General features: G+C 46.4%; 1 protein-coding gene across 2 annotated transcripts; it reads left to right on the top strand.

The window, feature by feature from the left end:
- Positions 1–4: 4 nt before the first annotated feature.
- Positions 5–27,280, top strand: Exosc7 (exosome component 7). Of its 2 annotated transcripts, XM_004662136.3 has the most exons (8): positions 5–90; positions 4,441–4,542; positions 4,776–4,870; positions 14,930–15,095; positions 17,436–17,506; positions 21,515–21,638; positions 22,906–23,061; positions 27,035–27,280. In XM_004662136.3, exons 1-8 carry the CDS (start codon positions 34–36, stop codon positions 27,137–27,139), a joined length of 876 nt encoding a protein of 291 aa, XP_004662193.1. In that variant the 5' UTR covers positions 5–33; the 3' UTR covers positions 27,140–27,280. The 2 variants fall into 2 exon arrangements, with proteins under 2 accessions (XP_004662193.1, XP_044992558.1); XM_045136623.1 differs by lacking the exon at positions 4,776–4,870.

The following is a 27,280-nucleotide window of genomic DNA, read 5'->3' as shown; positions in this document are numbered from 1 at the left end:
GCCGGCTGATGACGCGCGCGGGCGGCGGGCAACATGGCGTCGGCGGCGCTGAGCGAGGCCGAGAAGGTGTACGTCGTGCACGGAGTGCAGGTAGCGACGGCGGCCGAGGCGGGGCTGTTGCCGTCCTGGGCCGCCGCGAGGCAGGCGCGACCCGGGACTGACGCGCCGGCGTCCTGGGGTCCCCGCGGCGAGGGTGCGCCAGGACGGCTTGCGTCCCCGCGGCTTTGCGGCTGGGAAGCGCCCGCGGGAAGGGCGCCGCCGGCGCGGAGGGCCTCTCTTAGGGAACCACGTCCTTTCGGCCTCGGCGTGCTTCGGGGACGGCGCTCGGGTGTACCCCCATCCGGAAGTGGGGTCGGGGAGGGCGACCGTGGGCCTCGGTGTGCTAGACCGAGAGCGGGCATGTGTTCCTGTAAGCCTTGCATTGGGAAAGTGGAGGCAGGAGGATTGCGAGTTTAAGGCTAGCCTCGACTGCAGAGCGAGACTGTGGTAGAAAAGCTAAAAGTTGAACTGATTCACTGAGTTACTGTAAGAGTTAATTGCAGAGGAGCTGAAACTCGTCTTTGTCAGCAGATGGAAAAGTCTGAAAGAAATGGAGTTCATTGTTAGGGTGGCCTGACTACAGAAATGATGCCATCTTGTTTGTTCACTTACCCCTCCCCATGTCTATGAAAACTATAAAATGGGAATAAAATCTTAGTTTGTGGGTTAAAGCGTCTTAGGAAGGCTTCCTCAACCTCCCCTCTTCCCCCATAAGCTTCTCTACATTCCCTCATTCTGGCGTTGGAGCGATCTTTCCAGAGAATTTCTACAAGACTCTGTCTCGCGTCCTCCACCACATATTTTATATATCTATCTATCTATCTATCTATCTATCTATCTATCTATCTTTTGGGGACGTTGAAGTTTAAACCCAGTAACTCCAACATGCTCTACCACTGTGCTACATCCCCACATTCCCTCTTTCTGGTTTTTGGAGACAGGGTTCTTGTAGTCCAGGAGTATCTCCAGTTTGTGGCAATCTTCCCGCCTCAGCCTGTCAAGTTCCTGGATTACAGAGTGGGCCACCACTGCCTGGCTGAGAACTTTTCAAAGCAGCTTTGTAGCCAGTGGTACAATTGTTGATTTCCCATTTTGCCAGTGGCGAACTAAGATCATCCAGCAGTTATGATTTATATCATCTTCTTCATTGCTCAGCGTTCAGGCCCTGTTTTCACCACTAAAGAACTGATGTGAAGAATGGTGAACCTGGTAATGTTCTCTGTGGTATCTTGTTCTGGTTCCATTCCTGTTGGTAAACCATGCTTTGGTGCTCCCATTGGAGTTTTCAGCCACTGACAGACCCTCTTGATTGCCTTCCCTCCACCTGGACCAAATGCAGTCAGTGCTGCGATGTATGTAGCCATCAGATCAAGGCAGCCAGTTACTATTAAAGCTTGTAATGGGGCTTGGAGAAATGGCTTAGCGGTTAAGCGCTTGCCTGTGAAGCCTAAGGACCCCAGTTTGAGGCTCAGTTCCCCAGGACCCATGTTAGCCAGATGCACAAGGGGGTGCACACATCTGTAGTTCGTTTGCAGTGGCTGGAGGCCCTGGTGCATGTGCGCTCTCTCTCTCTGCCCCCCCCCTCTCTCTCTCTCTTGCTCTCAAATAAATAAATAAAAATAAAACAAAAAGATTTTTAAAAAGCTTGTAATGGGAGTAAAGGCCATCCCCTTTAAAACTGTGAGCGGCAGTTGTATTCTGTGCCCTTATTGACTAGGAAACATCAAAGTTTGATCAGGTTGCATGTTAAGTCCAAGTAATAAAGTCAGAACTTACAGTTTGTCAGCTTTTGAGGACTAATTCAAGAGTAGGGGCTGGGATCCAGGCATGGTGGCACATACCTTTAATCCCAGCACTCGTGAAGCAGAGGTAGGATGATCACTGTGAGCTTGAGGCCATCCTGGGACTACATAGTGAATTCCAGGTCATCCTGAGCTGAGAGTGAGACCCTACCTCGAAAAATAAGAACATAAATAAGAATCTGATAAAGTGAATGACTTTTTATTATTATTATTATTATTTTATTTATTTATTTATTTATTTGAGAGCAACAGACAGAAAGACAGATAGAGGGAGAGAGAGAGAATGGGTGTGCCAGGGCTTCCAGCCTCTGCAAACGAACTCCAGATGCGTGCGCCCCCTTGTGCATCTGGCTAACGTGGGACCTGGGGAACCGAGCCTCGAACCGGGGTCCTTAGGCTTCACAGGCAAGCGCTTAACCGCTAAGTCATCTCTCCAGCCCTATTATTTTTATTTTTTTTAATTTTTTTTGTTTATTATTATTTATTTATTTGAGAGTGACAGAGAAAGAGGCAGAGAGAGAGAGAGGGAGAGAATGGGTGCGCCAGGGCCTCCAGCCACTGCAGACGAATTCCAGACATGTGCGCCCCCTTGTGCACCTGGCTAACTTGGGTCCTGGGGAATCGAGCCTCGAACCGGGGTCCTTAGGCTTCACAGGCAAGCGCTTAACCGCTAAACCATCTCTCCAGCTCCCTATTATTTTTTTTTAAATAGCTGCTTTCAAAAATGTTTTCAAAGATAGGTGTGGTGGTGCATACCTTTAATCCCAGCACGTGGGAGGCAGAGGTAGGAGGATCTCCGTGAGTTTGAGGCCACTCTGAGACTACATAGTGAATTCCAGGTCAGCCTGGACTAGAGTGAGACCCTACTTCGGAAAAAAAAAAACCACAAGAAAACAAAAAAAAAGGGGGGGGGTTAAACTTCTCATATATCTGCTCATTTGTTCAAAGGAAATACCAAAAGGTAAGCTAGATCTCATTAAGAGGTTTGTACTGACCTGGAGTGGGTGGGAAAGAGGTGGAAAGAAAGGGCTTGGAGCTGGGCCTTGGCACATACCTTTAATCCCAGCACTTGGGAGGATCACCATGAGTTCTAGGCCACCCTGAGACTACATGGAATTCCAGGTCAGCTTGGGCTAGAGGGAGACCCTACTTCAAAAAACCAAAAGGGGGGAGGCTGGCTTGGAAAAAATGTAGTACAGGTATAGGGAAGGTGACATTACTGAGCCTACCTTTTCTGATGACTTTGACTCTTAGAATCGTAGTGATATTCTACATATCCCAAAAAGTAAGTAAGTAATTTAAAGTAATCAGGATTTGGGGAAACCCAACTGAAGTAGTAACTGTTACACATGGGCCTATGTTACAAATGAATGCCATGACAGCAAGGGAAAGAAGAAAATGAAACATTTATGTAATTGTTCTCTGCTGGAAACTCTCACAGGAGTGTGGCTAGCAGCTTTGAAACTGTATATACTGAGATTGAACAAATGTGTATATACATTGTAGAAGACTAAAAGTTGGAATGAACCCAGGGTATTACATGGAGACTAAGCTATTGGTGTGCACTTATGGCTCTTTGGTGCATGTATAAAGAATTCAGTGTGGATGTATGGGAATGTGTGGGTTAGTATGTATGTTTTTTTCTTTGATCTTTTCTGAGAAGGTCTAGAAGCAGTGATATTCAGTGGGAATGAACTTAGCACCTAGATCTTAGGTTTTAAATATTGTCCTCTAGTAAAAGGAACCTTGGAGAAAAAGCTAGTCACCAGGGGCAGGGGCAGGGGCAGGGCATGGAAAATGCAAGAGACATCCTGTGTTGTCAGAAGTAAAGAAGAGTCACAAGACAGCTAGAGGCACAGAAGCCATCCTGAAGGAGTTCCCCTGGCCCAACCCAAATGCTTTGAGCAACTAAGTGAATAAGGATAGCATTAGATTTTAGCCATAGCTTGAAGCTGGCAGCTGTGAGCTATACTGATAGAAGTAAACAATTGATGTGAATTGATGGGCAGAAGGTACAGGCAGCATGTAGCCGCCTTAGAAACAATTGAATCCTCAGAGGTTAGCCAACTCGTGTAAAGGACCTGATGGGAAAGCATTGGGGGGCTTTCCCCTGCTGTCGTGGGAAAAACACTGAACGCCTAAGTGATTGGACATGACTTTGTTACAAAAACAAGTGGTCTGCCTGCATTAGTTTTGGACCCTGTTTTAGAGTATTGTCTTCAGATGGTACACAGCACTTGAGTTTGGGGGGAAAGAGGCCCCATTAGGCATATTTTAGCCTTGAAGATTTAGAGAGAGGGGGCTTATTTTGTCCTATCTTACCTTGTTTTCTATGCTTGCTTGTGTGGCATGGCCTTTACAGCTAGGCGCATTGACATGAGAGTGTAGCTTTGTCCTTGTCAGCTCCAGGACTTGGGTAAGTTGTAGCTTCTCCGAGTCTTGTTTCCTTATGTCTGAGCTGGTACTGATGTTATTATCCATAAGGACAGAACTTGGGGTACCCCACCAAAGTAAGGTGTGTGTATTTTCTCAGGAGGGACAGGAAGTGGCCAGGTCTTAGTTTGGCATTGTGGCCTGAGGATAATTATTGTTCCCTTAGGAAGACCTTCGCGTGGATGGTCGGGGCTGCGAGGACTACCGCTGTGTTGAGGTGGAGACTGATGTGGTGTCCAACACCAGTGGGTCTGCCAGGGTTAAGCTGGTAAGTACTGTGATCATAGTTCATACCCAGGTGGAAGATGGGTAAGTTTGGGGAGCCAGCTATACAATATACCCTGTGGGCTTTTAGAATACATGTTGGTCGTGGGGAGACCCCAGAACCAAGCCAAACTCAGAGAAGTAGTCTCCAAACCTGAATGATCTCTCACCTAAAAACATGCTCTATGTCCCAGCACCACTACTGTTCTGAGTGAGGACTCTTGCATGCGTCTACAGGGCCACACAGACATCTTGGTAGGAGTGAAAGCAGAAATGGGGACACCAAAGCTAGAGAAGCCAAATGAAGGCTACCTGGAGTTCTTTGTTGACTGGTAAGTACTGGGTACTATGGAAGTTGTTTGAGAGAAAAAGGAGAACTGGGATGTCGCTTAGTGGTAGAGGACTTACCTAGCATGTACAAGGCCCTAGGAAGATGAAAATTCAGAGAGTGAGTCTCTGGTGTTACGTTGAGGTTTTTATTATTTTGTATTTAACCCTTTTGTTAGAGGATGATCTTGCTGATCCTCTGCCTCCATTCCCCTCAGGAAATATTGAATGTCCTCTAAGTGCAGGAACTCAGGTTCCTGACATTTTAATTGCCTGTGCTTGCTGTGTTTTCTCCAAATGGAAATGGGGACCTATCCAGAAATGCCTTGGCCTGGCAGCCTAGCCCATGATTGTCATGAGGGTCAAATGAAATAATGGGTTCATTGCTTTAGAAAGAACTGAACACAGGTAACAAGGATGGTTTGGTCTGAAATGCCCTGTTTCTTTTCCTATTCTCCCACAGTAGAAAACTGCTCATGGTTTGCTTGGCAGATGGGTTTAGGGTCAGCCACATAGCCTGGAAGACTGAGGAGGTGGCAGCAAGGGTTCTTAGAAGAGCCAGGGCTTTGTGCATGAGCTGCCAGCCCTGAGCCAGAGCCACTTCCTTCTCTTCAGGGACCTCAGTCTATGCTTAAATTTCTTCATTGAAAAATATGTGGATAGGAGCTGGAGAAATGGTTTAGCAGTTAAAGTGCTTGCCTATAATGCCTAAGGACCCAGGTTCGATTCCCCAGCACCCCTGTAAGCCAGGTGCACAAGTGGCACATGCATCTGGAGCTTGTTTACAGTGGCTAGAGGCCCTGGCATGCCCATTCTTTCTCTACTCTGTCTGTCTCTCATACACAAATAAATCTTTTTTAAAATGGAGATAATTACACTGTTGTGAAGAGGAGGAAAGGTGGAGCTGGAAACCTAGCATAGTGACTGACTTCCAGCTGCTTTCAAGAATTACTATTTCTTTCCCTCTTGTACAGCTTGGGGCCTGGTCTCAGCTTCTGTCCCTCATATTGACAGTGGCCCTTCTTGAATGGGTAAAGGTCTCTACTGACTCACACTAGGTATGGGTAAGGCCCCTTCTACATCTGGGGTTTGTTAGAAGGACCCATAATATTGAGCACATAATTGTACTCACAGCTGAAATTTGCCACAGCAGTTTATCTGTGACATTTCTGCCTGGGAGAGCTTTAGAGACTCAGCATAGTCACATGGACACTCTGTGTCTAATACATACATAAGTCCAGACACCCAGAGGGAAAGCACGGAACGTGGCTGCACAGTGCAGGTACAGTGGCCATTGTGAACGCTTTTTCTGCATACACAGGCCCATGTTTGTACAGTGAGGTAATCTTCCAGTCTTCATTTCCAAACCAGAAGTTGGTTCTTACTAGACTCCTATGAGAGAAATGCCAGTAGGGTGTGTAGACAGGTGACTTTCAGGGTTCCAGCTCACTTCCATCTGGCTCTGAGGTTGTGCTCCTCCTCCTACTTCACACTGCGTGCAGAGCCGGGTGTTTTTAATTATTTAGTTAGTGGTGTGCTAGGGCTGACCTCACACTCCCATATAGCTGAGGATGATCTTGCTGATCCTCTGCCTCCATTCCCCAAGAGCTGATATTACAGGTGTGAACCACCATGCCTAGCTTCAGAGGCAGTTTTTATTGGGTGTTTTGCTTGGAGAATAATCTCTGCTCATCTTCTGGCCAGTCTTCTCCACCCTCACCCCACCTTCCTCAGCAGTCTCCTACTTATCTGTTCTCACCAGTCTGAGTTGTCCATAGAATTGGGCCACCCTTCACGTTCATGTAGTTGATAGTGGCCTTTGAAGATTCTCAGCTTATCCTTTCCTTTGCTTCCTTGGCCTTGCTCTGCCAAATTCCATGAGTATGGAGTAGGCGCCCATGAAAGGAACTGTGAACCTTCATAATCTGCCTCAGTCATCCTAAGCAGACCAGAGATGGGGCAGCTGCAGAGTACTGCACTTAGGTGTCAGTTAAGGCAATATTTCACCAGGGTTCTGGTATGTGACTGTTGCAGTTACCTTTGGTTTGCTGCAACAAACCACCCGAGCAAAAGCAGCCGAGATGGGAGGAAAGGGTTTTTTTTAGCCTATAGACTTGAGGGGAAGTTTCATGATGTCAGGGAAAGGATGGTAGAGTAGAGTCTGGACATCACCTGCCACAGTGGGTGGAAAACAGCAGCAAGAGAGTGAGCTGAGCTCTGGCAAGGGGGAGCTGGCTATAACACTCCAAGGTTGTCCCTCAGGAATACACTTCATCCAGCAAGGCGCTACCTCCCAAATTGCCATGAGCTGGGGACCATGCATTCAGAACACACGAGTTTATGAGGGACATCTGATCCAGCTCACCACAGTGACTTCCTAAGAGATATAAAATTAATTTATCTGGGCTGGAGAGATGGCTTAATGGTTAAGGTAATTGCCTGCAAAGCCAAAGGACCCAGGTTCGATCCCCATGTGAGCCAGATGCACAAGGTGGCACATGTGTCTGGAGTTTGTTTGCAGTGTTTGAACCCCTGGCACACCCACATTCATTCTTCCTCTTTCTCTCTCAAATAAATAATAAAATAAAATTTAAAAAATTAATTTATGCCTAGCTGAGATTTATACCATTCATCCAAAGAATGGCTTATTCATGTTCATCTTGTTGAGTAAAAGTAGTTTTTCCTTACCCTGCCCTCCACTACCTTCTCATGTCTCTTTCCCATTCCTAAAGGTCTATTTCTCTTTTCAACTAGTCCTTCTACTTTTTTCTGATGGCCTAATGAGTTTAATTAGAGTTGCTTACAGACACATTTGCAAGAGTACGAGCAAATTACAAGTAGCTACACCACTGAAAAAAAAAGTCCCTCCCTCCCCCAGCAACCATGTACTGCCCAGTAGCTCTTCAGGGAGGGATGGGGCCTGCAAGTCCCACCCTATCTATGGTGGAATATTGATGAGCTATATCTTGGGCAGGTTATCACAGCTGCTGTGAATTTATGAATGCAATAGCCTTGGCATGCCTGGGAGACAGTGTTTCACAGCTTCCTCTTATACTTTTTTACTTCCTGTGATAATCACTGAACCTTGAAACAGGGTGATATAGATACCCCATTTAGGGCTATTTTGCTGTTGTGTAGTCTTATCACTTTGACCAGTTATGAGTCACTGCAGTAACTATCAGCAACTATGAAAAGAAGCTTCTCTGACCAAAGCTGAGTGCAGCACTTATGGGGCATAAATGTAAATATTTAGAAGGTAATTCAACACAACATGTCCATTTAGCAAAACAACAGCAGTAGCTTCCCCATTAGGACCTAAGACTTCTCTAGCTATAAGCCTTTGACCAGATTTATAGTACCAGACCTGAATTCCTTCCTGTGGAGCAGGCTTCAAATATAACCAGAAAACAGTTGGTTACCTCTGTAACACCTATGCCACTATTACATTGGTGGGCACATTTTGCCTAGCAAGTAGGTAATATAGCAAGCAAGTAAAATGATGTTCTTAGCGATAACTTAGAGAGTAATGGATGATTATAGTGAACTGCATGTTCCTGAGGTTGCCCACCCACTACTTGCCAATCTATGGCTAGCTGCCTATCTGCAGCAGCATTGAAACAAACCTGAGTTTAGAAAGCAGTGGAGGTGGCTGTAAGCATAGACAAAACCACATCCTGGGGAAATAATGTGTATATGTACTCCCATCTGCTCTTTTCGTGGATTCTGTTGGTCTTGGCAAACAGTGTCCAACCATGGGACAGATGACTTGTTTTGTGGAGTTGGGCATGCCAGACAGCTAAATGGTGGCTTGCTGCATGGAGTTTGCCTGGTGGAATTCAGAGAACTAGCCTCACTGCAGGCTGTGTCTGAATCTGGCTGCAGCTAAGCCTGCTGGCCTCCCTTTCCTTTGTTATCCTTGCTGTGAAGGCAGGTGACTCCAGTATGGAAAGGCTCCTTGAGCCTTTCCAAGACATGGCTTCTAGCAGCAGCCTCACTTGCCTAGTTGAGGGTGGCTGTGTGCTGGTCTGTCTTCCTACCTTATAATCTCAGAGCATCCCAATAGCCCCAGGGGTCCATTGTCCAGGGAGTTCTGACAACCTGTTGAGATGGCTAGGTTCTTGGGGCTGGGAGGATGGCTCAGGAGCTAAAAGCACTTGCTTGTAGTGTCTGTCAGCCCAGGTTCAATTCCAAAGCCACCCACATAAGCCAGATGCAAAAGGTGGCACAAACACACTTTGTAGCAGCAACCAAACCTGATGCCTCCAAACACAAATGAATAAATGAGTAAGGGCTGGAGAGATGGCTTTAGTGGTTAAGGTGCTTGCCTGCAAAGCCAAAGGACCCAGGTTCGATTCCCCAGGACCCACCTAAGTAAGCCAGATGCACAAGGTGGCACATGTGTCTGGATTTTGTGTACAGTGTACCCATTCTCTCTCTCTGAAGTAAATAAAAGTAAATAAGTAAAAAAGATGAGTAGTTTCTCAAGGCAGCTTGCTCTGGCTTCTTACGGCTCAGCTAGTCAGTCCTGGAGGCAGAGTTGAGTCACAAAGCCCCACTGTGCTGCAGAAGGGTCAGAGTTGTCAGACCCTGCAGGCTTTCATCTGCCTGCCAATCAGCACGTCAATTGAGTCTTTGAAAATTAAGTCCTCATTCCATAACCCAGTGAAAGTGAATGGCTCCTGGGCACCTGTGGATGCACCTAGTAATATGCATGCCATATACCCTCTATGCCAGAAAGCCTTGCTGTAGAGTGCCTCCCACTTGGAGGAAGATAACTGGTGTTGGCATGGGAGCCTTCCTGCCACTCTGAGCCCAGTTTAGTTTAATTCCATATCAGCAACTTAGAGGTTTTAATTGTTTCAATTCTCAGTGGAAGCTCCTGTAGAGATAATTGCTTTTCTGAGAACTCATGCCCCTTGAGTTTGTCCCTTGGCATGATAATACACATGTCCAGGTAGACACTGCTCCTAACCCCTGTAGTTTGGCCTACTTCTTGGGAATGGTGAAACATCTTGATGTATTTCCACTGGTTGGCAAGGGACCAGCTGATCTGACCGGAGGCTCCAGCAAGGCCTGGAGCACTTTTCCTACTCTGGACGCATTGTGGACCTTTGAACCCTGTCATAGGTCCTTGGTTTGCTCATAGTAGCCTGTGAAAAGTCCAATTTAATGGAGAACTTTTCTTTTTTGTTTTGAGGTAGGGTTCACTCTAGCCCAAGCCGACCTGGAATTCATTATGTATTCTCAGGGTGGCCTCAAACTTATACTGATCCTCCTACCTCTGCCTCCTGAGTGCTGGGATTAAAGGCATGCGTCACCGTGCTAGGCTTAACGGAGAACTTTTTAAGAAAAGTTGACTTCCATCTTAAGCCTATAGGAAAGTTAAGGATTGAGTGAGCTGCATGTTACTCTGGGTACCACTGGGTGGTGGGCCATCAAGTCACTCAACTCTGACCTTTGTGTCAAGGTTTAGGACTAGTGGCAGGCTTGCGTTTTGACTTGGAGAAGTTTAGGAGAACCTGCTTCATCAGCAGGTGTTTCATTGTGCCCAGGTATCCATGTTCCTTGCCGGTCAGTGCTACTTGAAGGTAGGCCTCATTCTTGGCTGAAGGACTCGAGGTGGAAGCAAAGCAGAGAAGGAACTTGTTGAAGCCCTTTGAGGTTGTTTGCATTCAAACAGGCTCACAATGAAAGGTTCCAAATGCACTGTGTTCTGGGGCTCAGGGGTCCTGAAGCTTGTGCAGGCTCATGAGGCAGTGGAGTGGTGAGGCCTGAAGCTGCTCTACCTACCACTAGATCACATTTTTCTGCTGTGACTTGGCTTTCCACAGGCTCCACTGATTCTCAGGCTAGATTGGTTGCAAGAGGAGCAACAATGGGCCTAGTGTTTGGGGCCTCACTCCAGCTAGATAAGACATGATTTCACTCTATCCTAATTAAACCAAGCTGCAAGGTGGGGGACATGAGTCAGGAGGGTGGGGCTCTGGGAGGAGCCGTGCTGTTAGCTCATCTAATTGTTGAGTTGTTTTCCAGTGGGGAGAGACTGAGATTGCCCTATGAAAGATCTGCATTGGATTGGTAATTCTTAAGTGTAGAGCCCGTTTGGTTGTATGTACTGGAAAGATATAATGTGATGCGTATGAGAAGGGGACTAGAATTAATAGCCCTTCTTTCTGTCTTTTTATTTAACAGAAAAGCTGTCTTAGTCTGCTTTCTTTGACTGCATTTATGGTCCGATTTTTAATCCCATGGCAAAAACATCCATTCATTATATGAGGTGAGGGTTAATAAACCCAAGGCAGAGGGGATCTGGCTGAGGACAGGCTGGGCTGCAGTTACACACTGAGACTACAAGGAAGTCTAGCAAGTGAGGCCGTACTGCCCAGGTTAGAATCCTAACTCCTCAAGGACTGCTCATGTGACCTTAGTCAAATTACACAATGCCCCTGACTTGCTTCTTTATCGTCAGTGGGATTGGAAGCTGAGGGTGTAACTCAGTGACAGAGCACTTGTTGGCATTAGTGAAGCACTCACTAGGTTTGACTCAGTTCAAGATGGAGATAGAATAAACACCTAATGCCTACTAGACAGCTGTGAGTACAGCATGGGGTGATAGGTCTGAAGTGCTAAGAGTGGTTGATGTATATAGCACATGGAGAAAACTGTTTTAGTCTTTTTCATGTTTTCCACCTTGAAAAATGAAGGTGTTGCTCCCTCTGGGCTCATCGTGGCATCCTGCAGGGCACATCCCCCGTGAGGTTTTGTTTCACTGGTGGAGTGTTCTTTTACTGGAAGAACTAAAACCCTCTCTTTAGCCTGTAAAGTTCCAGTCTCCCTCACCCACAACTGCATGAGCCCCCTGTTCAGGAACATGCATGTTCTACCTGGCATCTTCAGGACATTTGGTTTTTGCCTCTGAAGATGGTCTCTGAGGCCATTTCCAGACCTGTGTTTTCTGTTCTCCCATCAGGAGTCCCATTAAAGGGATAGACTTCTCATCTCTGTACTCCTCCCAACCGTTCTTTGCCAGAATATGGGGTCTCTGGCTTTTTCATGCTTCCCAAAGCATGTACTGTGCTCCACACCCTAACACTTGCCTTATCTCCTCCTGGCCTTCTCTTCCGTCATCCACAGCTGGTGTAGACAGCATCACGTTGCTGGGATGAACATCCAAACCAGATACAGTGTAGATAAGGATGAGACTTATACCCGGCTTACAGGGGACAGTTCCAAGTGATGGAAGCTGCTGCTTTCATGCCTCCAAGCAGAGAGAGACCACCACCAGCCAGCAAACAACAGAAAGATCAAGTGCAAACTGGCAGCAAGCAACAGAACCCAGACAGAGCTGAGACCTCTTTGCATATCTTTGGGCTGGAAATCAGATCTGCCCCAAACATACTTTAGAGCTGAATCCCAGGATCCACCCCCAGTGCCACCCCCTCCAGTCAGGCAGCTGGAGACAAAGTTTAATAAAACACCCGAGTCTATTGGGACATACACTGAAACTACCACAAGAGCCAAGTACTCACAAATAGGATGAGGCCATAGTTCCATAGTCTGTAAACCTTCCTCTCAGCCTGAATGTGAGCTATGCTAAAAGAATGATGTGTTTGAAAATGAAAATGCTATTTTTGGTGGGTAGAATTTCCACTTTAAGTTAGCCTGGTCTCAAGCAATGGGGCCTGGCTTTGTGAGCAGGTGCGTATAGACAGCTAGACTAGGAAGGTGGGAACAGCTGTACATATGAGTGCTTTTCCATGGAGACTGACACTCTGGAGATGTGCCCACGTATTCAGGGACAGTGAACAGCTTGACAGGATTTGTGGGCACAGATCTGTGCTGGTGTGTCTTTAGGCACTTAGAACATGGGAATTGACACTGATTGCTTGGTGTCTAAGTGAGCATCAGATATGTTTTACTGGCTGTTCAAAGGAAAAACTTGGATCCTTAGGGCTGGCAAGATGGCTTAGCAATTAAAATGCTTGCCTGCAAAGTCTACTGACGTGGGTTCAGTTCTCTAGTACCCATGTAAAGCCAGATGCACAAAGGGGCACATGCATCTGGAGGTCATTTGTAGTGGCTGAAAGGGCATTCTGTCATTCTTTCCCCCTCTTTCTTGACCTATCTCTGCTTGCAAGTAAAATAAAAACATTTATGGACTGAGAAATGGCTTAGTAGTTAAGTCACTTGCCTACAAAGCCAAAGGACCCAACTTCAATTCCCTAAGACCCACATAAGCCAGATGCACAAGGGGGCGCATGCATCTGGAGTTCGTTTGCAGTGGCTGGAGGCCCTGGTGTGCCCATTCTCTCTTTCTTCCCCCTGTCTATTTCTCTCTCAAGTAAATAAATACAGAAAAATAAAATAAAATAAATATTTTTAAGCTGGGTGTGGTGGCACACAACTTTAATCCCAGCGGAGTTCAAGGTCACCCTGAGACTACATAGTTAATTCTAGGTCAGCCTGGGCTAGAGTGAGACCCTACCTTGAAAAACCAAATAAATAAGTATGTACACATATATATGCACACATTTATAAACAAAATATAAACTATATTTTAAAAAACAAACAAACTTGGATCCTGGCGTGTGTGTGTGTACATGTGCAGGTGCCATGGCCTGCAGGTAGACATCAAAGGACATGGCTTCTTGCTGTCCGCCTTCTATGAGGTGGTATCTCTAGTTGTTTGCCACTGTGTTTGCCAAGCTAGCTGGCCTTCAGAAAATTCTGTCTACATCTCCTTTCTTGCTGTGCTGGGATTAAATATGCTCATGCGATAGTGGCTGGCTTTTCCAAGGAATCTGGGGATCCAGACTCAGGTACTTGTGCTGGCATTGCAAGGACTTTACCCATTGAACTACCTCCCCCGCCCTGTCCTTGTCCTGTCTTTTGGCCATTTCTCTGTCATTGAGCTGATTTTCATGGCTGTATTTGAGTCTGGCAGATGCAGTTTGGGAACAGTCACATTGCTAAAACAGTGAGGAAGTTTCTCCAAGCTCTTTAATTAGGGTTCTACTGGTGATAAGCAAAGACCAGGTAGCAAGAGAAGCAGAGTCATTATACACCAAGCAGTGTCCTGTGATGTACTCTTACTCTACATCACTGAGGTTTCTTTCAACATTAACTAGATGGAGCAGGCCTACCTGGGCTGTCAAACAGGTTTTGCTGTTCCTGGAACTTTACCTGCTGCTGTAGCTTCTGCTCCCTCTATGGCCTCTATCACACATGGCAATGATTGAGTGGCCCCCACCTCATTGCCTGAGATCCTGTCTCATAGAGGTGGATGCACAATTGAGGAAGGCACCTAATGTTGACCTCTGGCTTCCACATATACCTGTACACATAAGAACATGCCTATATGCATGTGTACACCACATACATTAAAAAAATGAAATAAAGGGGATAGCTTAATAGTTAATTGGCAAAAACTATTTCTTTTTTATTCATTTTCCTTGTTTTCAATACAGTGATGGCCTAAAGGTTATTACCTCTGATCTACTATCATACATATCTTATAAATTGTTCCACAAGGGTATTGTACTGCCACTGTTGTAAATCAGGGCCAGTGTAGACAGTGTGAGCCCATGCTCTCTAAGCCAGTCTGGGTAATCTGTGGGCCTCCCAGCTTCCTGTGCTAGCCAGAAAAGAGTTTATGATACTCTGAAGATTAGAGTGAGTTTATTACTAGGGAGGTTCATGTTACCATTACTCTCTCATTTCTCTGGCTACAAACAGCCTCTGCTTGCAGGCCTGCCACACCCTTTGACAGGGATAGGCTCCAAGGCTGGGCTGGAACACTGCATATGCTTGTAGGCCTCACTTTAGGACTTAACCTATTTTTCTTTTTGCCATGCTGGGATGAACCCAAGGCCTCATGTGTGCTGGGCCTGTTCTCTTCCACTGAGCTAGGCTCCCAGGCCTGGGTGATTTTGTGTATGTGTGTGTATGTATATGTGTGTTGGCTGTTCCAGAATGTCTTGGAAAGACTTTAGTGAAGCCCTCTTCTATGCTCTTTGCTGCTTTAGCAGAGGCCCACTCCACCTTTCTGTTATCATCCCATGTAGTTCAGCCAATGCGACCCCAGAATTTGAAGGGCGAGGAGGTGATGACCTTGGCACAGAGATCGCCAACACCCTCTACCGGATATTTAACAACAAGAGCAGCGTTGACTTGCGGACCCTCTGCATCAGTCCTCGGGAGCATTGCTGGATCCTCTATGTGGATGTGCTGGTGAGTCATCTTGCTGCTTGTGTGTTTGTGTGTATATACACATGATGTCATTCTGTAACAGAGTTGTAGTTATATCCTAAGTACATCTAAAACTGATCTCATGGGTTATTGAGGAAGTAAAAACAAGGAGCCCTCCAGATGCTGCCAGGTAGTGATGGGCAGAGTTTAGTAAGTTGACACTTTCAGTGTGAGATTACAATAAATTCTTCATGCATTTGCATATAACCCTTAGAAACATTCTGAGAGCAGACACTGTCCTAGTTTCCATGTGTCACTGAGGAAAGAGACCTAGAGGGGTAAAGGTTATTATAGTCATCAAAAAGCTTTTTATGGACACAAAACCAGTTTTAGAAATTGTATTTATTAGCCAGGTGTGGTGGCACACACATTTAATCCCAACACTTGGGAGGCAGAGTTAGGAAGATCACTGTGAATTCAAGGCCACCCTGAGCCTACATAGTGAATTCCAGGTCAGCATGGGCTAGAATTAGACCCTACCTTGAAAAACAGAAAAGAGAAGAAAAGAAAAGAAAAAAAATCATATTATTAAGGTGATAGGCTGTTTGGACTCGTCTTTGTGTGATTATGGGATTGTGTCTCCTGAGGTGCAGGTTGGTCTGAGGAGTCTCCAGACAGAGGCCATAGGTGATGGGCATTTGCTGGGTGCCCTTCCATGTCTTCATTCTTTTGCTTCAGACGTATTGACTTGAAATCCATTACAGTAGGATGATCCGTGATTTCCAGGGGCACATTCAACCCAGTTGGGTTATTTTATGAAAGTAAAGGTTTAACATGGGAGCTTCACTCTGCTCTCTATAGTCCTTCCTCTAATGGCTTCTGTGTTTACCCAGGTGGGATGTTGGATTTGCTTCATTGACACAACATGGAAACCTTGTGTGAGGAGATTGGGCCTGGAAGGGTCATGACAGCCTGTATGTGGGCATGGCCTTGGGTGTGGGAAGGGAAGAATAAGTAGCACCCTGCAGCTGGCCATACAAATAGAGGAGTCCCCGAGCCTGCATATCTGTGAGATCAGTGAGGGAATCCCTAGGAAAGCAGGTTTTGTGTGGGAAGATGTTTCCCACTTGGTGGACTGGATCTCTAAGCAGTATATTGTGAAAGTAGCTCTTCAGTACAGAGTAAGTGGTACTATTCCCCTAAAAGAAACAGTTTAGGGTTTATGCATCTGAAATGTGTGCTGGGGATGATGGTGACCAAATGGGCCTTCTTCAGCTCTGCTCCATCCCTGCCTCTGTGTGTGTTGGGTGGGGGGGGGAATGGTATTTTCTCCAATATGCTCTGCCTAAGTCCTCTCTGCTTATTCTAGGCTAATGCTGCTCTAAGGGCTTCCTCACACCACCTATACCCTCCTGTCAGTTTTGGTTCTATTGATATGTTTAACCAAAGGTTCTGCTAGACTGGGCTTGTTCTCCAAGGTGAGGAAGGGTGATTTGTGGGTTCAGGAGTTTTAAGGTTAAAGATGTGGTCTCATTTTGGCTTCAGGGTCACAGCGTGGCTTTGCTTCACTGAGGGGCCAAGCAAAGCTCAGAGGACATAGCCAGCAAGTGGCAAAGTGAGGGTCAGACCCACGTAGCCTGCTTCAGGAAGGCAGGGCCCCTCCAAACACTGGGGACTTATGTTAGCATTTTACTCTCTTGCTTCCATGTCTTGATGATAAGCTTGAATGTTGGAGGCTAAAGTTTGTATCTATCATAATGAGTATAGTACAGGACAGTGGCAAGAGCTCTGCTCAGCTGCCACATAAGAGAGTTGCTTTGTTCTCACCTTTCTAGTGAGTTTAAGATGCTCTGTGGGGTCTGTTCCAGCACAGAGGCTCCTCGGCTGGCTGCAGAGGCATCCGCATCTATGTGATACTTCATCTGCGTGCACTAATGGCCTTGGCCACATCAGTGGCTCTGACCCTTCCTGGTGGCAAATGTTGAATGTTACCTGGGACAAGGTACAGGTGGTTGGTCCCTGCTTCAGTGAGACCCATGAGAACAGCATTGCTGCAGCCTGAAAGCTGTGTTACCTTGCTGGATGTTGCATCACTGTGATCAGGGAGAATTGTCAGAGCTCTCAGCACAGCTGGCCCTGAGCACAGCTCTGTGTTCTGGTCTTTAGTTAGTTAGTTAGTTAGTTAGGAACTAGGAAGCCCAAGCTAGACTGGAATTCCTATGCAGCCAAGTTCTATCTCATGGCAAGCCTTTTGCCTCAGCCTCCTGAGTGCTGGGATTATAGACATTATAGACACCATGCCCAGTTCTTACCTTTATTTTATTGATACCTAGGTTAATGCAGTAACAAGTAACACTTCCTTTTTCTTCCTGTCTCCCTTAGCTACTGGAATGTGGTGGGAATTTGTTTGATGCTATTTCCATTGCTGTGAAAGCTGCTCTCTTCAACACAAGGTAAGTCTCCTGGAGATGGCCTTGCAGACCTAGGGAGAGCTAGAATGGAACACTGAGGACCCCAGTGTTCACTGTCATAAGCATGTTTCAGTGTTGACAGGATGATACCTGGAGTTAAACTCCTGAAAAAAGATTTTCTTTTACTTTTTTTTTGTTTCTTTTTATTTGTTTATTAGAGAGAGAGAGAGAGAAAGAGGCAGATAGAAAGAGAGAGAGAATGGGCATGCCAGGGCCTGTAGCCTCTGCAAACGCATTTGGCTTATGTGGGTCCTTAGGGAATGGAGCCTCGAACTGGGGTCCTTAGGCTTCACAAGCAAGCACTTAACCACTAAGCCATTTCTCCAGCCCCTGAAAAAAGATTTTCTAACCTAAAACTAAATAGAACCTTTTTTTTAATATTATTGTTTCATAAGTAAACATGTACCATGTAGACAGTATTAGAAAGCAACAGAGAAGCAAAAAGACCCTCAGGCACCTGCCCACCTGTTTCTGGGCAGTTGCATTCACCTTCTGGCTTGGCTCCACCCACAGCGTCTAGCACATATTCCTCTGTTATGCACACATGAGTTATAAAGGCAGGGAGGCAGCTTGATTATTGGTGAAGAACACTGGTTCTACCATTGTGGTTTCCTTTTCCACATAGGCTGTTCAGCGCATACAGATGCTAAGTTTATGTGCTGACATTTTCTTTATCCTTTTTGAAAAATTAGTTATTCATATACATGTTAGGAGTTGTGCCAGGTTCTCCTCCTACTGCAGTGAATAACCATCCAGCTTTACATGGGGGCTGTGGAATTGATCCTGGCCCACTAGGCTTTGCAAGCAAACACCTTGAACTGCTGAACCATCTCCCCAGCCCCTGTTTTATTCTTTGATTTATAAAGCCTATCTTCTTCCTATGTACCAATTACTACTTTTTTCTTGTTGGGTTTTCCGAGGTTAGGGTTTCACTCTAGTGCAGGCTGATGTAGAATTCACTAAGTAGTCTTAGGGTGGCCTTGAACTCATAGCAATCCTCCTACCTCTGCCTCCCAAGTGCTGGGATATTTTCAGGCTGAGAGGGGGCAGAAATGGGTATGCCAGGGCCTCATGCCACTGCAAACAAACTCCAGATGCACACCCATTATATGCCTCTTGCTGGGGAATTGAACCCAGGTCATCAGGTTTTGCAAGCAAGTGCCTTTAACCATTGGGTCATCTCCCAACCCTGTACCGCTGCTTTGAGAAGTTTTGTAGCTCTTGAGTAAACATGTGGGTAGGTGTGCTGATTTCATGGGAGAGAGCTTATATTAAGGCAATGAGGGGGTCCTAGGATAAAATGACAACTTAAAACATAAGTTGAGGGCTGGAGAGATGGCTTAGTGGTTAAGACGCTTGCCTGTAAAGCCTAAAGATACATGTTTGACTCTCTAGGTCCCATGTAAGCCAGATGCACAGTGATGCAAGTGTGCAAAATGGCATATGCATACAAGGGGACACATGCATCTGGAGTTCGATTTCAGTGGCTGAGGCCCTGGCATGCCATGTCTCTCCCTCCCTCTCTCTCTCTCTCCCCCTCTCCCTCCCCACACACACACACACACTTGCTCTCTCATGTAAAAAAGCAGGGGAGGGAGGCAGTCTGTTGGGCATGCTTCAAAAAAAAAAAAAAAATAGTTTGAGCTGGGAAAACCTGCCAGTTTGAGTTCAGTTCTCCAGTACCCACATAAAGCCAGACAGAAAAGTTGTACATGCATCTGTCATTCATTTATGGTGGCAAGAGGCCTTGTTGTACATAAACAAGTAAATAGATATTAAAAATACATAAGTAAGCCAGGCGTGGTGGCACACACCTTTAATCCCAGCACTCGGGAGGCAGAGGCAGGAGGATCGCCATGAGTTCAAGGCCACCCTGAGACTACACAGTGAATTCCAGGTCAGCCTGGGCTAGAGTGAGACCCTGCCTCGAAAAACTTAAAAAAAAAAAAAACCCAAAAAACAAAACAAAACAAAAACTTAAGTAGAGCAGGTGTGGTGATACATGCCTTTAATATTAGTACTTGGGAGGCTGAGGTAAGAGTCACCATGAGCTCAAAGCCAGCCAGAGCTAGAGTGAGACCCTACCTCAAAGATAAATAAATAGCCGGGTGTGGTGGTGCACGCTTTTAATCCCAGCACTTGGGAGGCAGAGGTAGGAGGATCACTATGAGTTTGAGGCTACCCTGTGACTACATAGTGAATGCCAGGTCAGCCTGGGATAGAGTGAGACCAAAAATAAATAAAATAAAATAAAATAAATAAATATTATAACTGGGAGCTGAGGAGATGGCTCAGTGGGTGAAGTGCTTGCCATGCAAGTGTGAGGAACTGAGCTGGAATCAGCAGATCCCACGTAAGGCTGAGTGCAGTAGTGCATGGTGTAATCCCAGTAAGCCTATGGTGAGATGGCAAGTGGAGACAGGAGAATTCCTCACAGTTTATGGGCCAGCTAGCCTGGTATACAAGTAGCAAACAACTAGAGATCCTGCCTCAAACAAGGTGGAAAGTGAGGCCTGACTCCCAAGGTTGTCCTCTCACCTCCACATGCATACCTACACACAGGCATAAAGATAAGAAAATTTTTAGCTGGGTGTGGTATCCCAAGCCTGTAATCGCTGCACTCCAGAGGCAGAGGTAGGAGGATCTCTGTGGGTTCAAGGTTGTCTGGGACTAGAATGAGTTCTAGGTCAGTCTGGGTTAGAGTGAGACACTAACTCAAACTTCCCCCCCCCCAAAAAAAATTAATTAAAACCTTATTATTGAAAAAATGAGCCAATAGGTTATTCTAGGACATTGATCACGTCTTCTTCATGGTGAGAAGCCGGACAATCCTAGTCTCCCAATATCAGGATGAAAATGCCCACAGCGGCACATCCAAGGGCTTGCTAATGAAAGTATTCACTAAGTGCAGTCTGAACATCATCCTCTTAGGGGTATGTTGTAATTCCTTTGGTAATTCTAAAGTTTAGTTTTTTAGTGGTCAGTTATGGACAATGTAACACCTACCTGGTTTTAGAGTACAGACCAAATGAAAACAAAGTTAATTAGGATTGGAACTTCAGGATAGAGTATGTGTGAGATTCGAAACTATAGTCCCCCTCCCCCTTGGCTGTGTGGCTAGACTCCTTGTGGGTCCATCTGAGATGTAGGCCTGGGCTTCGCAGCCACAGTGTGAGCATGCATGAAAAATTGCCAGCAGCTGCTTGGGCTGGTGCTTGGCTGAAAGGAAAAGAAGTTACCATCAGCTGTATATTGAGCCTCAGAGATGACTCCCCTCTACCAACTGATTCTCATAGGTGCCAGGGAGGCAGGGAGAGCTATTTGACTCAGAAACACTGGGCAAAGTAGGCATCAGCATGTGAAACCAGTGCCCAGTTGAGGTGACACTGTTGGCACTGGGAAGCACTGGGGTCCTCATACAGAGAGGCCTTTTGTGCATCAAGGTCCTCCAGATGCCATCCAAGGATATTCTCTTAACTTTTTGCCCATCCATGTTATGGACAACGGGTCAGGAAAATCAATCCTGTATGTGTGCAAGGTGCGTGTATATACATGCACAAGGTTTTAGGTTTGTTTGTTTTTAGTTTTCAAAGTAAGGTCTTGCTCTAGTCCCGGCTGACCTGGAATTAATTATGTAGTCTCAGGCTGGCCTCTAACTATACTTCTGCCTTCAAGAGTGCTGGGATTGAAGGCATGTGCCACCACGCCCAGCTACAAGCTTTTTTTTTTTTTTTTTTGACATACCAACCTAAATTCAAAATGCTTACTGTCTTAGACAAAAAGGATATGACTTATTACTTATACCCAGGGGCCCCTGACAGAGAAGCTCCAACCAGGGCTTTAGACAGATAATGGGGATGAGGGTGGCACCAAGGTGGTCATACTGTGACTTGTAAGACACGGGTTTGACTGGGACTCTCAGCCTCAAGAAAAAGAGGTTCTTTTCCCCATCCCAATAAGTGGAAATTTTAATCATGCTTCTGCTTCCAGAATACCAAGGGTTCGTGTGCTGGAGGATGAAGAGGGGTCGAAGGACATTGAGCTGTCTGATGACCCCTATGACTGCATCCGACTCAGCGTGGAGCATGTCCCCTGCATTGTCACTCTCTGCAAGGTGTGTGAGTGTGTCTTTTAGGGTCTTTGTCTTTCCCAAGAGGTGGGTTTCTTCTAACCTTAGATGGTTGAGACTATGTAATAGGGTGAGAAGTTAGTTATTAAACCATAGAGAAACAGCTTTAGCCCAAATTCATAATTTAGTTGTATTAAAAACCGTTATCACCACTAGCTCGTTTCCTGTTGGTGAGAGGACTTGATGGGGACCTAGGAGCACTGGAGTGGGCTTTTAGCTGGGCTGTTAGGCCTTCTGCAGACCCTTCAGTGCACTGTCTGTGCATTTCATTTAACTTCCTGGCTGCTGGGGTCTAGGGTGGCTGAGTACTGGAAGGGTGGCAAACACTGTTCCTCTGTGGGTCCCGCTGATATGAGGGGTTGGGATTGGTCCTAGATGTTGTAGTATTCACAGAGTCCAGAGGCTGTAGAACCTGGTGTCTGGGTGCTGGTGTGTAACTAGCATTGCCCCAGGCCTGTGTTGACTGGGATTGTGGCTGATTACACATGGGACTTGTTATGTAAAAATGAAGCTGAGCCCAGCATGGTGGCTCATGCATGAAATCCCAGCCCTTGGGAGATAGAAGCAGGAGGGTTGCTGCTAGTTAAATGCCAGCAAGGGTAAATTGAGTGCCTGGCTAACTAAGATGACATGCCATTTAGGACTCCATAGCAGGATGCTGTCTCAAAAAACAGAATAGCAAGCCAGGTGTGGTGGTGCATGCCTTTAATCCCAGTACTCGGGAGGCAGAGGTAGGAGGATCGTTGTGAGTTTGAGGCCAGCCTGAGACTATATAGTGAATTCTAGATCAACCTGGTGTAGAGTGAGACCCTCTACCTTGGGAAAAATAAAACAGGACAGTAGCAACAACAACAAACACCAAAGAAATGAGGCAGAATGGATCGGCTTAATTACAGTGAAAGCAGTTGGTCACCTAGACAGTGGGGAAATGCTCACCGGGTGTTGGGACTGGGCAGAACCCCTGTGCTGAGTTCATGTTGAGCTCATCTCTAAGCATGGCCATCTGTATTCATCATTGTAGTGAGTGAGCTGTCACATGGCCTCTGTTGAAAGCCTAGTGGCTTCTGTCTCAGTGGGCTGTGCCTCCTACTCCCCTTGGTCCATTTCATCACGGTGACCTGAAACAGAGATGAACAGAATCTAAAATAAGATCTTGGTTGGGCCCTGCCCCACCTTTGTCTGGCAGTTCAGACCTAGAGGAGAATCTGAGGTACCGTGTCCCCATGTGTACTGTGCTACTCTGACCTTGCAGATAGGCTGTCGGCATGTGGTGGATGCCACTCTTCAGGAGGAGGCCTGCTCCCTGGCCAGCTTGCTGGTGTCAGTGACCAGCAAGGGAGTTGTGACATGCATGAGGAAAGTGGGGAAGGGCAGCCTGGACCCTGAGAGCATCTTTGAGATGATGGAGGTAAGTCTGTGATGCTGAGCAAGGACTGGGCCCTAGCTAGAAAACTTGCTGCTTCAAACTTGTCACCCATGGGAGTCCTCATTCACACCCCGGCCCCCACAGTTGAGCTCCCAGAATAGTGGGTAGGCTGCTATCTACTGACCTAGCCCAGGAAGGAGAGGCCTAGGTTGAAGGAAGGCCCTGCCAGTGACTGGCTCCCACCCAGCAAGTCCTCCTTTGCCTCTGATTCTAAGTGGCTGCTTTTCGCTGTGGGAGTATTGGCTGTTGATCATGTGAAGAACTACTTGTAATTCCAGTAACAAGATGAGGGACTTGAATTCTTGTCCATCACAGGGAGAATCAAGGTAGGGCTGGTACTGAGGGTGGCTCCCACATTCTTCAGTTTGGAAGTGTTTGGTGGAGGTTAGCAGGGGTGGTGAGAACCTCTGGGGTAGGTGTGGGTTGGATTGTCCCCTCAGGCCCCTCAGCTGGGCAGCAGCATCAGGACACTTCTCCACTTCTGTTTGTTCCCATGAGTCCTGCTCTCCAGGCCTTCTTCCTCACACATACCTTAGCTTGCTGGCTGAATTGCTATGTGCAGTCGGATCAGAGTCACTTCTTTAGGTGACCACTGTGTCTCCCATAGGCCCAGAGGTAATTGCTTGAAGCAAACTCTCTTTCCCCAGTCTTTTCACTGAAGATTCCAAGCACTGCTCATCTATATCTCTTTGTCTGTTGTATTTTGCAGTGCTGGGGTTGTACCCAGAGCCTGCTACCTAACACTGTGCCTCTTTCTATCTTATTTAAAAGAGAAAAATGGGAGCTGTAGAGATGGCCTCGTGGTTAAGGCATTTGGCCTGTATGAAGCCTAATGACTCAGATTCGATTCCCCAGTATCCACATAAAGCCAGATGCACAGGGTGGCGCATGCATCTGGAGTTGATTTGCAGCAACTAGAGACTCTGATGTGTGTGCTCTCATACGCGCATTCACTCTCTCTGTCCTTGCAAATAAATAAAATATTTTTTAAAAGAAAAAATGGGCTGGGAGTGTGGCTCAGGGGTAGATTGCATGCTTAACATGAATGACTCCCTGGGTTTGATTTTCAGCACCCTCAAAACCCCAAGCTCCCAAAACAAAAAAAGTAACCTAATGGGTAGGTTGTGAGCTATGATTTCCCAGCTATTGATCTTGCTGTAGGCCATGGTTCCCTCTCTTGCAGAGTGGGAAGTGTCTGCCAGCGAGGCTGCTCTGAGGGGGCGCGAGAGGCAGAGACAGTGCTTATCAGTGTTCAGTACACATTAGCACCTAGTCTCAATACTCCATTAAGCAGGGTGCACTCAGGTTCTCTAGTACACTAAAATGCAGGAGAAGCTCTTTGTAATACCTCTCCTGGCAGGGCTCTTAACCCATTGCAGGGGTTCTCCCTCACTGAGAGAAGTTTGAGAACTCCAGTTTCTAAACAGCAAAAACAGTGAAGATTTATTGCACACCATGTTTCAGGCACTGTCTCTCCTTGTCAGCTGCCCTTAATTTTTAGATGAGGAACTTTGGGCAGCAGAGGATGAACACAGGTTCCCCAGCATGTGAATACTAGAGCTAGGATCAGCAGACTGCCTGCAGGATCTGCAGCCACCGTGTTGCTGTGACCTTGTAGGGCTGCCGTGCCGGGAGGTTGAGCCCCATCCATTGAGCTGAGCCTCTTCCCTGGCTTAGGGGCTAAGGTCTGTAAACTCTGCTCAGGGAACTGCCGAGCTGCTACCTCCCGCAGACTCACAGTGCACTTGCCCCTAGTGGTAGCCTGATGGTTCTTTAGGCTGCTGCTGTGGCCTCTGCTCTCCCTCCTGCAGGTCTGAGTTCAGAGGTGTTGGAACCTTCCCAAGTCCTAGTGTCCTGACATCCGGTTTATGTCTCTCCTAGTCTTCCCTCCCACCTTCGTCTGTATCAATAATCAGGGCCTTTCCTGATGGCTGTAAACATTACTACTCTTGGTTCTCTAATTTTTATTTTATTTTAATTTTTGGTTCTCTAATGTTTTGTTAAGCAATCTGCAGTCATTTGGGGCCTTAATCCTGACTTTGCCTTTGATTCGATCCTTTTATAAGATCAAACCAGGATATCTTTTCATAAGCATTTTTATTCCCACTTGGAGGATCACCTCACGTGACACTTAGTAGGTACTTGAGACAGACACCATTGACTCACCTGATCTGGGCAGGTTCGGACTACAGTCTAGGACTGTTGTCTTTTCTCTGACACTAAGACTGGATCCAGCAATAGAGTTCTAGCCACAGTGCCGAGGGAATATGGAAGGCTTGTGGGAAGATTTGAAGCTGGTTCATTGTATTGTTAAAATTATTCATGAGCCTGGAGACTGATACCCTAGCGAAAGGATGTGAAGTAGACATATCATACATGTCAATCTAAAGTCTTTTCGACTCTGTCTTCTCGGTGAGGGATGAAGACTAAATGTATGTGCTGTCTGATCTCTTGATGTGTCGGTGTCCCACCTGCCAGTGCTGTTAGCCTCTCTGAGAGGCAGTAACACCAAAGATCCCATCCAAGGTCTGATTTTGGCCACCTCTGATTGGCTCTGTGCCAGCAAGGCAGGAATTGCTTGTTAAGATGGCCTTAGTACTGTGTGTTCCTTTCCCAGCTGGCTGAGTTCTCTCTGGTCTCTCTGTGTCCTTTTAGTGCAAGACAGTGGTGTGGCCAGCCCTAGCTTTGGTTGATAACATGGCTGCTGGAGATGGCAATAGGAACACTGATGGTCAGGCAGCCTTTCTTACTTCCTGGCTGCTAGTACCTTCTTTTGTGTGTGTATATCAAGGTTTTCCTAAACTGTAACCATGTTGAAAGTCCTCCTGGGCTGGAGATATGGCTCAGTGGTTAAAAGTACTTGCTTGTTCAGCCTGATAACCCAAGTTTGATTCCCCAGCACCCAGATGCACAGAGTGGTGCATGCGTCTGGAGTCCATTTGCAGTGTCAAGAGGCTCTGATACACCCATTCATTCTTATATTCTCTCTGTTTTCAAATAAATACTAAAATATTTTTTAAAGCTAAGTGTGGTAGTGTACACCTTTAATTGCAGCATCAGGAGGTAGAGGTAGGAGGATCACTGTGAATTTAAAGCCAGCTTGGAACTGCAGAGTGTGTTCCAGGTCAGGCTGGGCCACAGTGAGAACCTGCCTCAAAAATATTTTTCTTTAAAAAAAAAGTCCTCTCAGACAAGCCATGGTGATGCATGCCTTTAATCCCAGCGCTTGGGAGGCAAAGGTAGGAGGATCACTATGAGTTCTAGGTCAGCTTGAGACTAATTCCAGGCCAGCCTGGGCTAGAACAAGACCTTACTTTATGTGTGTGTGGGGGGGGATCCTTTTGGGTGGGGGGCATGGCTCAGCAGTTAAAGGCACTTGATTGCAAAACCTGACAGCCCAGGTTTGATTTCCCAGGGCCTTTGTAAAGCCAGTTGCACAAAGCAGCACATGTATCTGGAGTTCATCTGCTCTTGCACACCCATTCTCATATTCTCTGTCTCTTTGTCTCTCTTTCTTTCTGCTTGCAAATAAGTAAAAATATATTTTTTTAAACCTCTAAAAATTAAATAGAAAAAATCAGCTACCAGGCTGGGGTGTAGTGTGCTTGCCTAGCATGTATGAGGTTCTGGATTCCATCCTCAATGCCACAAAATTAAAAACTTGTTTTGGGCCAGGCTTGGTGGTGTATGCTTTTAATCCTAGCATTCAGGAGGCAGAGGTAGGAGGATTGCCATGAGTTCAAGAACACCCTGAAACTATATAGTAAATTCCAGGTCAGCCTGGGCTAGAGCAAGACCCTACCTCAAACAAACCAAACAAAAACTGTTTAGAAAGTCCTGGGGGAGAGGGGGCAAGCAGGATGGGTCAGTGTTGGGCTGGCGGGCTGGCTGGGGGATGGGGATTACTGAGCAGTGTGGGTCTCACCAACTCTCTCCTGTTTATCCCATCCTGCAGAGCAGCAAGCGAGTGGGCAAGGTGCTACATGCATCCTTGCAGAGCCTTCTGAACAAGGAAGAAAGCTTGGGGCCAAAGAGGCCAAAAGTCGGGTTCCTGGGATGATCAGCTTGTCAGCCCTGCTCTGGGAATTGGTTATATTTCACTTTTCCATTGAAATTGGTTTGTAAATATTGTTCTAAATTGTTATACATTTAAAGCAACATTTGTACATACAAAATTAAAGTATTTTCTGGTTTGGTTTTA

Source organism: Jaculus jaculus, chromosome 17 (genome assembly GCF_020740685.1).
Source record: "Jaculus jaculus isolate mJacJac1 chromosome 17, mJacJac1.mat.Y.cur, whole genome shotgun sequence".
Lineage (NCBI taxonomy): Eukaryota > Metazoa > Chordata > Mammalia > Rodentia > Dipodidae > Jaculus > Jaculus jaculus.
The sequence above is the reverse complement of the archived record's forward strand: the minus strand, read 5'-3'. Positions and strand labels throughout refer to the sequence as shown.